The sequence below is a fragment of the Phocoena phocoena genome, chromosome 2 (genome assembly GCF_963924675.1).
Source record: "Phocoena phocoena chromosome 2, mPhoPho1.1, whole genome shotgun sequence".
NCBI classification, from domain to species: Eukaryota; Metazoa; Chordata; class Mammalia; order Artiodactyla; family Phocoenidae; genus Phocoena; species Phocoena phocoena.
In genome coordinates this window covers 32,547,100-32,561,222 of record NC_089220.1, presented here as the reverse complement: position 1 = coordinate 32,561,222, position 14,123 = coordinate 32,547,100, and the positions used below count along the sequence as shown (strand labels likewise).

At 40.0% G+C, this 14,123-nt stretch overlaps 1 protein-coding gene across 3 annotated transcripts in view; it reads right to left on the bottom strand.

Moving 5' to 3' along the window:
- DCAF5 (DDB1 and CUL4 associated factor 5) overlaps positions 1–14,123 on the bottom strand; it is a 93,733-nt gene that overhangs the window by 38,527 nt on the left and 41,083 nt on the right. For 2 of the 3 annotated variants that reach the window (XM_065872207.1, XM_065872208.1), the window contains exon 6: positions 4,553–4,766. In XM_065872207.1, coding sequence (XP_065728279.1) covers positions 4,553–4,766 — 214 coding nt within the window. Of the gene's footprint in view, positions 1–4,021; positions 4,055–4,552; positions 4,767–14,123 lie in introns of those variants that run through there. The other variant, XM_065872209.1, reaches the window with a different exon arrangement.

Here is a 14,123-nt window from a genome sequence, read left to right as displayed (position 1 = left end):
CAGGCTTCAGAGAGAAAATGAAAAACAAAAAAAATCCAAGTATGATACAAAAGCAAGGAGGAGAACCTTTGGGTTCAGGCAGCCTCGAGGAAGGAATGCTGTTTGTTGTTTTACTAAAAGATTCCTCACTATACTGCAAGATTAGAAGGTGGGCTGCCTTTAAAAAAAAAAAGTTAAGGCTTTATTTGGGGCTAATTGTTCCTGTTGATGCCCAATCAATCTGATGTCACTCATGTCACCTTATCTGATGATAGAAGTTATCGAACTTGAATAAGATTATACTAGCAATAAACAAACCATGTATTTTTAGCCAAAAGTGGGGATGACAGAGTGTATATACAGGGGTTTGAATGAAAATCTCAAAGAGGGTACAAACTGGCAGTCACGTGAATGTGTCTACCACAGCATCTGGCACACAGGAGATGCTCAGTAAATATCTGCTTTCTTATTTTATAAGATGGAGGGGATGAAAACGCATGAAGTTAGGAAGGGTTCAGTAGGAAACAGGAAAAAGGAACGTGTCTCCACTCACCTATGAATTAGTGACAGACCATGAAACTAAACATGACAGAAAAACATCCTGCTGAAGCACAGAGGTTTGAAACTGGTGGCTCTAATAAAGAATAGATGTTATGGTTCACAGGTTTGTTTAATTCATACAATGAAGTATGAATTTGCTGCAATACTTAAAAATCAGGAAACTTCACGTAACAAATCTTTACTTCTGGCTTCCCCCGAAAAAACCAAAGGCCCTCCTGGCAGCAATGGGCTGAAGCTGCGTCAAAGCTTCATTTATACGGCATTCACTTAGATTTAGGATGGGGTGGGCTCTCCAGCTGGCCACGGTCCCCACTACTCACGAAATGTTTACTTCTAGCCCAACTCACTCATTTTTGCTGCTTGCCTTGCTTAAGGCATTACGTTGTGACCTTCTGTATAGTGAAAAGGAGTCTCTACTGAGAGCTCAAAAATCTGGGTTCTAGTCCTACTCAAACTTGTACATGTCTTAACTTGTATACCTACCCTCTCTAATCCTGTTTTCTCATCTGTAAAAGGAGGGGTTGTACAAAATGATCTCTAATAGCTCCATAATTAGAATTGATCTACAATGGTGGCAATGTGTATGGGGAAGACACAAAGTAGGCTCAGTCGGTTTTATGCTTTATTCTGATCTTGAAATGTTAGTTTCATTTTGGGGCTAACGAATTACCTAGTGAACCTAGAACAGTCTTATAGGAAGTACAGGCTCTCTGGCATAATGGTTTGATTTGTGTGGACTGAGTAATAGTGTAATTAAAAGCCAGAAGACTGTCTCAGATAGATAGGTCGCTTACTGCCTTTCTTGACCATGTTCATTCCTATTATGGAAATTCGCAGATTCCTCTCTGGGATGGTTACTTACTCAGCCTATGACTAAATGAAGAGTTCCAGAGCACAGAGCCTCGGGCTGTGGGCGTACTCAAAGCATGCAAGAAAAGGATCAAATATAAAGACCGATATAAGGAAAGGGTAGGCTTTGGAATTTGAAAGCAGCTAAAAAGATCCTGTCTGAATCAGTCAAAGAATATACCTATCAGTCCTGCAGATCATACTATAACTGTGGCAGCTGCTGCTTTAGCCCTGAGTGTGGAAAGTCAGAGCCCATAAATCACCTTTGAGAGACATGTTTCAGGAATGAGACAATAATTTTGGCCTCCTATGCTACACTTAGAAAGTATAAGCTCAGTAGATTAGTTTCACTGAAAATCCATTATTTAATTCATCCTCTTAAAGCTCCTGGAAGTTGAGCAGGAAAACAGGTACTTATCAATCCTGACTTACAGTTATACAAGGCTTAGGCCTGGAAAGCTAAAAACCACACAGTGACCAAAGTACTCAAGATTCACTTCAACAAATATTTATTGTGCTCTCAGTGTGCCAGGCACTGGAGACAAGATAATGATGAATTAGCTACATTTCTTAGTCCCTAAGGAGTGAAGAAAACAGCCAAACATAAATCTCTGTACTTCCTATTCCCTAGGTTATATACTTCTGATAATCTATATAGGGAATATAAACAGACTTTAACTCTGAAATGGATTTGAAGTTAGACTCAATGACTTCCCATCCCCCTCTATCCATGGCAAACCACTTATCCCAACCAAAAAGCAGTCTAGTTTGTCAGAAAGGATATATTACCTGCAAACTTTTCCCATAGGACAAAAATCATACATAATAGTCAAATCTGAATAGAGAAAATCAAAAGCCATTCAATGTTTTTATCATTATATATGACCTGAAAGGCCAAAACAACTACATCTTGTCAATGTACATAACCAGGACCACCACAAAACACCTTGTGTGGCTCTGCCTATGGCAGTATCTGTACCTGTCCCCCCGTATCTCAAAGTGGGTAATTATAACCTAGGTCAAAAGTTCTCAATCAGGGGCAATGTCTGGGGACATTTTTGGTTGTCTGGGTGACAGCTGGGGGAGATGATACTGGCATCTAGTGGGGAGAGGCCAGGGATGCTGCTAATTATCCTACACTGCACAGGACAGCCCCACAAAATAAAGAATTATCTGACCAAAATGTTGACAGTGCCAAGGTGGAGAAACCATGGCCTATGTGCTCTTACATATTGGTTAGAGGCCTTTGTTCTGGGTCTTTTTTTTGTTTTTGTGGTACGCGGGCCTCTCACTGCTGTGGCCTCTCCCATTGTGGAGCACAGGCTCCAGACACGCAGGCTCGGCGGCCATGGCTCACGGGCCCAGCCGCTCCGTGGCATGTGGGATCTTCCTGGACCGGGGCACGAACCCGTGTCCCCTGCATCGGCAGGCGGCCTCTCAACCACTGCGCCACCAGGAAAGCCCTGTTCTGGGTCTTTTAAGGACTCCATGCAGGCAGGTTCTGGCTGCTAACATAGGAACTAAAAGAAAACACAACATCCATTCTCCTTCACCTCTTTCTCCTTTCTCTCAGGGCCTGTGTCTCCGGTAATAAAACCTAATAAACCACCTACATTTCCACATTTAGTGCCTGCTCTTTATTGTTCAATGAAATAAAATCACATGCATAAGAGGTTGACAGAAGATGGAAAATCAACAAAAGCAAGGAAGAAAGGTAGAGAGGGAGGCAGGGGCTTGGTTGTCATTTCCATACCTATATGAAACGAAATCAACCATTCTGCAGAGCAAAAAACTACCTATTCTATTGTGAGTCACATCATCTCTAGAAACTGCTTCTTTCCACCCAAGAAACAAACTGTCTATAAAAACTAAGTCTATCAGGCATTGTGGCCTCTCCAAGGAGATATCGCTTATATAACTGAAGCCACCTAGTGGTTTTAAGTGTAGATTGCAGCTAAGTAGGCCCTAGGACTCTGACAAATATAAATTCTGAATTTAGATATATATTCTCTATTTATAAAAGGAGAAATTCCTAGCCTGGACAACTTAAAAGATATTCTCAGTTTCTTTAACATGCAACTCAAGTAAAAAAGCATTTATTGTGCTCCTACTACATATGCTAATCTTTAAGCTATGATGTCGGGGGGCCTCTACCTCAGCTAGGGAGAAAAACCCCAGCTACTGCCTTCAAAAAGCAGGGTCTTCACAAGTTCTCAAAGAACTGTTTCTTTTATGCCCCTTGCCCACAAATAACTTTAAAGCAGTGGAGTACAGCATGTGAGAATTGTATGTCAAAGTTTAACACAGTTGATGGATCCAAAGCGAACACTAAGAATTAGCAAGACTAAGGTTTCTGTTTTTCCAATCTAGATGTGAAACGGCAATAAGATTTATTGTGTTTAAGAAAAAAAAATTTATCCATTTATTTGATCAATCTTTCTTTATATTTGTCTTTACTCAGCTTGATTACTCAGACCAGTCCAACTGATCCATTCACTGACACCCACTTCAGAACTCTAGGCCAAGAGAGACAGGTATAGCGAAGGTATAGGTATGTTTCTAAACTGCCAGCTCTAAGTCAACATCAGCATCTCGATTTCACAGCATCTTGATCTGTGAAAAGGCTGGAAACTCACAGCTTGGGTTCTCCTTCCCAGTTGTGATACTGGCAATAAAAAGGAAAAACGTCAGCATCTGGCTTCCTCTCAAACAAAGCTGCTCAGCCCATTTCATCCAAGAAAAAGGTGCCATTCAAAGGGGCTATTCAGGATGTATGTCTCTTGGAGGGTACTTACAGTGTTTCATACATCATTGTGTTTCACTGATACAAAAAAAAAAGGTGTCTTTTTTTGGCAGGCTAATTTTCCATGGACTTCCTCCTTTCTTTTGAAATGACACACTCTTAGAATCTTAAAGTCTGTTCACAAACTTGGCAGAGCTAGGTTGCTCAGAACCATATTGTGGTTTATGGTGTGTGCCTCATATTACCCAAAGGCAGCTCTGATGGAAAAACTCACTATTAAGCCAGAATGTCTCCAGACACTTACTGTTTCCCCTCAACTGTTTCTACCTGACATGGCTAAAGAGAAATAAAGACCAGTACAGAAAGAACAATCTGAGAGGAAAGCATGAGTGTGGGATGCAGGCGGCAGAAGGCACTTACCTGGTCACGATCTCCTGCAAAACAGCAGCTTTTCATGGTACATGAGTTGAAGTAACCCTGATTGTCAAACTGGAACACAGGCAGGCGGGAGTGGATGTCATAGAGCACAGGAGGCAGGCGACGTCTCAGGGCCAGGAGCTGGGTCCCGTTGCTGTTGAATCGCACACTCATGGCACTTTGGAGGGATAGGTTGCCCCCATAGCGCAGGAGAGAACTGGAAGGCAGAAAGCACAGGGATCAGGCATGAGGCAGGCTGGACAAGAGTCTGCAAAAAACACTGCATTTTGTACCAGGACCTCCTGTCAGGCTTGCACATCTGAATTTTGGCAGAGTTGTTTTTATGCAGTGGGCTAGAAGGTAATAAAGAGGACGGGGATGACTCCTTGATTATATTAAAGCAAGTTATTTAACCTGGTGGTTCCCCTCTTCAATCTCTGAAAGGCAAATTACCAGTAAATTTATAGGAAAAGGATAATACAAGCATCTTGAAAGAAGAGACATATTAAAATGATTAGTTCTTTTATTTACCAGAGCTACATACACAAATAGATACTTGTCAAGACCCTGGGAAGTCAGTGGTGTCCACACTAACTGGCTAATCATGGATGGTATTTAAGGAATATATTTGTCCTTTGAATTAGAGATACAAGAACCATCAGCCAAAAAAAGATATTCTAGTTTATTCTGGATTTTTAAAAAAATAATAATCACTTTATTGCTTACACATTTATTTTTGAATTTTCAATCTGCTTACAGAGAATTTTTATATTCCATATGGCACAACTCAAGAATAAATATTAAAGAAAAATTTTAAATTAAACACAGAGCAAGCAGTTACAACAATTAGAAAAGCAAGGTGACTTGTTTCCCTTTACAATTCCCGAAGAGTTTATATTTAGCTTTAAAATATACTTTGGCTAATATATATAATTCCATTTATCCACCTTCTACTAGAGAGTGGTATGATCTGGTTCACGCAGTATTCTTCTTTAGTTTCATAACGTTCATAACGTTTTTTAAAAGTCACACAGTATGGTTCCAAATAATTTACTTTGATGACTCAGAAGATACTTACAATGTGTTAACTAGGATGGCAGTGAACATTAACAATTATACAGTACTAAGTAACAAATGGTGTGTGTTTTAACTTTCTAGTAGTCAGGCTCCTTGATTATGATTACCCGGACACTATTTTATTATAGAGGGATGATGGTTCATTGTCCATGTCAACCAACTTTTCTTTCTTTAATTCTTGGAACACGAAATTACTGGTAAGAAAGTGAGATTAAGTATATGCACTGGAGGGACGTCCCTGGTGGTGCAGTGGTTAAGAATCTGCCTGCCAATGCAGGGGACGCAGGTTCGAGCCCTGGTCCAGGTAGATCCCACATGCCATGGAGCAACTAAGCCTGTGTACCACAACTACTGAGCCTGTGCTCTAGAGCCTGCAAGCCACAACTACTGAGCCCGCATGCCACAACTACTGAAGCCCGTGTGCCTAGAGCCTGTGCTCTGCAACAAGAGAAGCCACTGCAATGAGAAGCCCACACACTGCAATGAAGAGTAGCCCCCGCTCACCGCAACTAGAGAAAACCCATGCGCAGCAGTGAAGACCCAATGCAGCCAAAAATAAATAAACAAATTTATTTTTAAAAAAGTATATGCATTGGAGAATGCTATAGAAATGAGGGCCACATCAGTGCTATTAACTCACTCTGCTTCACAAGACACTGTGGTCATGAAAAGAGATTCTAGTAGTTTAAGAAAAAAAGTTTATAAATTTAGGGAATCAGAGCTGGAAAGGGCCTTGAGATACATAAATTAGAGCCTGCCAGATTTATTTGAAACATTTTTAAGGAAGAAGTTTTAATAGCATTTTACCAAGTGAAAACTTAAAGAACTATATGTTACCAGAAGAAATTTAACACTGAATGGATATAACACATTTTCTTTTATTTCTTTTCTGGCAAGAGAGTGATGGAGAAGTTTAAGGGGACAAGAAAGGAGATATCTCAAAAACAAAACTAAACTGAACCAAAAAACCCCCCAAAAAAACAAAACCTGTAAACAACCAAAAGAGGAAAAAAAAGGTTTATAAATGTGAAAAAAAGGAATTAAAAGTAATTTACAATTATAATAGTGTCTATAGGTTTTACAGAGAATAAATTACTCCTGCTATTAGTGTTAGCATGTTTGACCATTTGACATAACTGAATTCACAACTTTGGTTTTTTCAACATGCTGTTGTATTAACCATAAATCCAAGAAATCATCTTTTCTCTGAAACTCTGATATTAATTTTGGTTCTGAAGACTCTTTAATATACTCTTTATATACAGTTAAATTTATATCATTATACAGATACAATGAAATGATATGTGGTGTAAATCTTTATAACTGGCAAAGCGCTATACAAATTAAAGAGATTATTACTATAATGTTTTTTAAAAAAGAAAGCAGATATCCCATGGGAAAAGGAGGCCCTGGACCACAGTACAAAGGAAGCTGCCAACCTGGCCTAATCATAAAAACATTCTGCACCTCCACTAGCCACAGTGAGTCCTTGTGTCCCCCAAAGCAGTCTTCTCACCAGAGGGAAGAACGCTCTAGTACTGCAGGTATGTGTGGAAACAAGGCTTAGGCAAAACAGACTTTAATCCTCTTACGTTTGGAAGGGAAGTAAAGAGAGAAGTGACTTAGAAAACGGTCCCTAGAACTCTAAACATCAAGAAGAAGCCAGGTACTCCTGCAGTCCCCAAGCAATAAATAATCCCTGCAGAGCAATGTTCTTATAATGTCCTAAACACAGGCCACAGTCATTCACATACAGGGAATGAATGATGGGGCTGTTAGAGCCCAGGCATTTCCTTTACAGGGTGTCCTAGCTGCCACAGGCCTGTGGTGTTATCTAAACACTGATCTCAAAAACAATGAGAGCCTTTCAATTCAAGATCAGCATGGAGTGTGCAAATAAACCAGTATCTGTAGGACTGAAGAGGAGTTGGGGGTGGGAACAAGACTCAACAAAAAGAAACTTGGTCAGCCACAGCGGCAGGGCATTGCATCAGTTCAGGCATCCCTGACAGGAAAGCTGGGGCCTCTGGCAACACCCTTTCCATTTGTTAACAGGAACTTCCTCTGCAGATTCTAGTCAGGCCTGCAGGAGTCTGCCCAGGACAGGCATCTGGGCCCATCCCATTCCCACCCAAGCTCCTATGTCTGCAATCTGGCCGTCACTCTACAGGGGTCTGTTTGTGGGCTCCCAAGAGTCACTAACTTTTCTCTTAGTTTCTGGGCAGGGAACTCCTCTCTCTCACACAGGGAGGGTAGGTACATAGGAATCTTGCTCCTAGAGAGTTTAGGGGTGCAGCTACCAAAAAACTGTAGCAGCAGCTACTAAAACGGAATACTTCATGTTTGGGTGCAAAAATCCTTTCAGAGGGATAGACTGACACCTGAAATTCAGAAAGTGAGCTACATTAACTGTAATTTCTCAGCAGGGGTTCTGCAGCTGGCTCCTCCTGTTGAGAATGGTAAGAATGGTCTTGTCATCAGGAAGAAAAGGCTTAGGAGCAGTTTCCCCTCACAGTCAAGATATAAAGATAATGTCAAAGATCCTGTTGTTTATGATTCCAAGGGTAAGATGCATGATAAATCATCTGGGACTTTTAAAAAATGCAGATTGGGACTTCCCCAGCAGTCCAGTCGTTAAGTCCGCACTTCCACGGTAGGGGGCATGGTTCAATCCCTGGTCGGGGAAACCAAGACCCCACAAGCCACATGGGCAAAAAAAAAAAAACAAGGCAGATTCTCAGGATCCATCCCCAGATATTCTAATTCAGTCTGAGAAGTGGGCCCAGGAATCTGAATTTAACAAGCAACCTTAATTAATTATGATGCATGTGACTTTCAAACCACACTTTGAAAAATATGGTTCCATTTTGGAATTTGGGGCAGCAGGTGTAGAGGGGAAAATAAGGTGGAGAGAAAGCAGATTACTAGAGGCTCAGCGAAAAGCCAACCACACAATATGGCACTTTTTACAGCCCCATGTCTAACAGCAGAAAGGACTCTAATTCCTTTTAAGATCAGAGTTCCACTCTACCAACAATGCCTGAAATGTTTTTTTTCCTGCCCTCAACACATTCCCTGAAGGAGAAATTTCTTACTTCTTCTTGAAGAACTGATGGTACCTGTACATAAGAATGCCTCAATCTTGACAGCAGAGGTGCCACCATCTCCACTCCTCCAGAGAAATGGTCACCATTACACACCCAAATGAGATGAGCAGTATCTTGAAAGGACTAGCAACAAGTTAAAATGAGTTCAAATCAAAATATCCCTAGTGGGAAGCAGCTGCATAGCACAGGGATATCAGCTCGGTGCTTTGTGACCACCTAGAGGAGTGGGATAGGGAGGATGGAAGGGAGACGCAAGAGGGAGGGGATATGGGGATATATGTATACATATAGCTGATTCACTTTGTTATACAGCAGAAACTAACAACATTGTAAAGCAATTATACTCCAATAAAGATGTTAAAAAAATTAAAAAATAAAGAAGATAAAAGCAAGTAAAATGATTGTTAATAGATTTTAAAAAACCCCAAAATATCCTTGTAAGAAAAATAAAAGCAATCTATTCCCAGCCTATCTTCAACCAAGAATTTGTCATAAAATGCAACAAGAATGGGGTAGGAGGTGATCCAAGGGTCAGCATGCAGAAGACGCAGGACAAAAAGCAAGAGAACATCAGGAAAATATTCCTCACTAGTGTGTTCCCCTAGGTTTTTGCTTTTTGGCCCCTCAAAAATATTCAATTGGACTTCTTTATTGCTTTGGTGGGATAAAAAGAAAAATTTAAAAAGTCTTTGGCCAAGGCTAAAGTCTTGGAACAGAAGAGAAACAAGCCAAGGCTGTTTCCAGAAAAGTGACTAGGAGTATCAAGTACTGCACAAGATAGAGCATTGGTAAACGTTCCAAGATCTGGCTTCATGAACCTAGATTTCCATAAATCCATGATTAAGTAATTCATTGACAGTGCCAACAAGATTTTCCAAAGCCCACTGGCATGAATTTCTTCAGAGTTTCTATGTGAAAGTTTCCTAACACCTGTGAAACACTTGGAGTCAAGGCACTGCTACTCCAAATCACAGGCATCAGAGCTGGTATCAGACAACGAGAGAGGCAAATTCAATGTCCCACGGGTAGGGGAAAATCTCTCCCCTCCAGTTTCTGCTTTAGGACAGGATGACCTATAAGGAACACAGGGGCATTTTGTACTTCCTATAACACAACCCAGAGAACATGACAAATCCTAGAAGATACTAGAAAGAATTAAGTAAAAAGTGAAAAAGTTCAAAAAGTCACAGCCCACATCAGTTCCATTCAAGTGTGTTCAAGATCTTGGTGATCACTTAACCTTTTTCTTTCCTTTTTTTTTAAATTGAAATATAGCTGATTTACAACATTCTGTAAGTTTCTGGTGTACAGCAAAGTGATTCAGTTTTATATATATATATATTTTTTCATATTCTTTTCCATTATGGTTTATGACAGGATATTGAATATAGTCCCCTGTGCTATACAGTAGGACCTTGTTGTTTATCTATTTTATACATAGTAGTTTGTGTCTGCTAATCCCAAACTCCTAATTTATCCCTCCTCCACCCCCTTTCTCCTTTGGTAACCATAAGTTTGTTTTCCATGTCTGTGAGTGTGTTTCTGTTTTGTAAATAAGTTAATTTGTATCATATTTTAGATTCCACATATAAGTGATATCATATGGTTATGTTTTTCTCTTTCTGACTTACTTCGCTTGGTATGACAATCTCTAGGTCCATCCATGTCGCTGCAAATGGCATTATTTCATTCTTTCTTATGGCTATGTAGTATTCCATTGCATATATATACCACATCTTCCTTTGTTTTCAAATGGTTGTGCTGTGCGTGCACTTGTGGGATTTTACTTCCCCGACCAGGGATTGAACCTGTGGCCACGTTAGTCAAAGCATCGAGTCCTAACCGTGGGACCACCAGGGAAGTCCCTACCACATTTTCCTTAACCATTTCTTTTATGTGAGTTGGAAGGAGAAGAACCTGGGCTTTCTCTTTTGTTTTTTCTAATACAGTCCTCAGTTCCAAGATTGAGACTTCTCTAGAGGAAACCAGAACTATTGGACAATAAGCCTGAGAAAGACACATTGTCATCTGTGACTAAACAAACTTATTTTCTTCAGAACATGATCCACTGCCAAGCCTCTCTGGGTTGAAATATAGATACAGGTTCAGTGTCCATGGTAAAATTTCCTTCCCTTTTTGAACATCCAGAAATTTAAGTCTGAATGAGGTCAGCAAAAGTGCTAGACTAAATTTCTGATAAAAAGATCTTCAGGTAATCAAATGGCATATCTAGTCCCTCCATGAAGCAAACATGGATGGTAGGTATTGCAGTGCCTCTAATCATCACCTTCCAGAACAGGGACATACCCAGAGTTCAAGTGACATACAGTCCACGGTTTTGCCTTTGGCTGAGAGGATCCCAAAAGCCACATAAAACCAACCAAGATCTCAACCTTCTGCAAGATCTCAAAATGAATTAAGAAGCAGTGCCATAACAGTTTTGTTCTTGGACACTCATGACATTTCTACGGAATTAGGGACTCAGCATTTAGTCATCTCAGTTCATCAGATGACCTGCTTATTCAAAACCCCCCTTTACTCTGAGCTGTGGAAAAACAGAGAGGGGTTTTGTAAGCAGTCATTTAATCTTTATCTTAAGCTATTCTTGGCCCTACCGTCTGACAGATGTTACATAGCATCAGCCCTGACCTCACAGTGTAGAAAACTGGAGAGGAAGAGTTTAATGAATAGTGGTTGGCAGGAGGAAGAAAAAAGCCAGGGGAAGGGGGAGACTGAGATGGCAGTTGCTACAGCAACAGTAACAGTGCAGAAGGAGTGGGTGGGAATACAGGCAGATAAACAGGCAGACCCTGATGGCAGGAGGAGAAACTGGGTGCGTGTGCTGACTGCCAGGATACAAGGCCACAAAGCTAGAGGAATGTTAAAGGGGAAAGAGGCAAAGTCTAGAAAAAATCCTAAGCAGAAGAGGGTCTGAAAACAACAAATACAATTTGGTATCTTCTACAAGAACACTTATGCAAACAGTTGAAAACAAGAGAAGAGAGGAATGCAAAGGAAAGGGGAGAGAAGGCCAAAGTGCTGACCGATGAGACATGATTATAGGAAGATGGCTTATTTCATACAGGAGCCACTTACTGAGAATGTGTCCAAAAACCAAAGTCACCTCTAGTTGGCAACAGTATAAATGTCTTAGGATAATGGCTTTCAAACTTGTTTATCGTAAACCTTTGTAGTAAGTACATCTTATACTGCATTCCAGTACACTCACATTTATTTAGCATAAATTCATTAAACAACTTACTGTCTGCTGTGTGCAATGCACTGATTTTCTATTTTCCATTTTCTATCTAATAAATACTTGTGACCATCTAAATTAATTTCACGGCCCAATGGATTATTGAAAGAGCTTCCTATCTTATCTCCTTGCTTCCACTCTTGGCCCATGCTTCATTTCATCCTGAACAAGACAGCCAGTCATGCTGATCCATGAGTCAAGATCACATCATTCCTTTGCTGAAAACCTGCCAGTGGCTTCCCAGTTCAACCAGATTAAAACCCAAATTCTTTTTTTTCTTTTTAAGGTTTTAAATTTTATTTATTTATTTACTTACTTACTCATTTAACTTTCTGGCCGCGCCACGTGGCATGTGGCATCTTAGTTCCCTGACCAGGGATGGAACCCACGCCCCCTGCATTGGAAGCACAGAGTCTTAACCACTGGACCGCCAGGAAGTCCCCCAAACCCAAATTCTTTATAATGCCAACAATGCCCTAGACAGCCCCTCGATCCCTATGTCTCTGGCTCTGCCCCCTAGCTCTCATTTTACCTTATTCTGCTTCAACCACATGATGCCTCCTTCCTGCTCCTAGAATACGTCAGACATGTTTCTGCTTTAGGGCTTTTGCACTTGCAAATCCTGAGGGAACGTTCCTCCCCAGATATGAGCATGGTTCGTTCACTTAACTCTTTATTCAAATATCCTTCTCAATTAGCCTTTCCTGATATACCCTATGCAAAAATGCAACTTCCCCAATGCTCCCTCTCTCCCTTGCCTGCTTAGTTTTCTCTACTACATGAATCACCATCTTACATACCATATATTTTTACGTACTTATTTTTGTTTCTTATTTGTCCTTTTCCACTAGACTATTAACTTTTGTATCTTTTCCTGTGCATCCCAAGTGCCTAAACAGTGCCAGACACATAATAGGCATTCAATAAGTAGATGCTGCATGATCTAATGGATCATGAGTAGCAATCTGAAAAACCTGACTTAGAACATTAAACAAAACAGGCTCCACAAAGGTTCACCTGGCTCCTGACATTTGTCTGCCCACAAAGTCTAATCTTGAGAGGCAAGCAGAAGAGCAACATAAAAATCAGAGAAATAGCAGGAGGCTTGAAGATCATCGGAGTCAAAGTTTTCTTTCACAGGCAAAGGACTGTGGCCTAGAAAGTAAAATGATTTGCCAATGACCACTTAGGTCTTTTCCTCCTCACTGACACCACCACACGTCCTTCAAATGAGTTAAATTTATCTACCTGCTAATAAGCAGCTAACAAGAAGGAAGACTTTAACAGGTAAACAGGTATCATAATTTTATCTTGTATTTTAAAGCAAGTTTCTGATATTTGTAAAATAAAAGTTCAAAAGGAAAATTAATACTTAAACTTTAGGAAGTCAATTACAAGCTAAAAAAAGAAAATTTATCTATCAGGTTTCAGAAGGTAGACAGTGAATTCTACAGGCTTTGAATACATGCCCTATCCAATTATGTCTAAGGATAGATAGTGATAAACATTGGGATTGATGGATGTACTGAGACCAACAAGAAGATATGTTAATTAGACTACAGCATTTAGGTAATTTTTTTTATACCTTTCATTTTATTTTCCAAGTTTTCCTACAATGAACATGAACTTCTGTAATCAGAAGAAAATACATCATTCTAAAATGTCATCTCAAACATACTCCCTCTTTAATTAAGGGACCACAGAAGATAGCTTTGAGAAGAGTATGACAGTGGGGAATTTAAAGAGCTTCTTAACTGAAACTTCAAATAATATGCTGCCCCACAGGATTCTGGTGTAGATGCAAATCTGAAATTAAATCATTGTTTTAAATTCATATAATGATAGTTAAACAAAAATTTTCAAAGGACTCTGAAAATTTCAGTGTCCCTCACCATCCTTCTCAATGAAGGCAAATAATATCCCTCCTTTGAAAGGTTTTTAAGTACTAAACAGGCCTCCCTTGGTTAGCACTGGACATAGTACCAGGTCAGATCTGAAACTACACCTAGTTTGATTTCATTCTGCAGATCCACCATTCCACTTCCCAAGCACCCATAAATAAATGGCAAAGTTGTATTATTGGAATAAAAAACTGATTCAAAACACAAAGTTTTTAATGTAGAATTCAGAAACA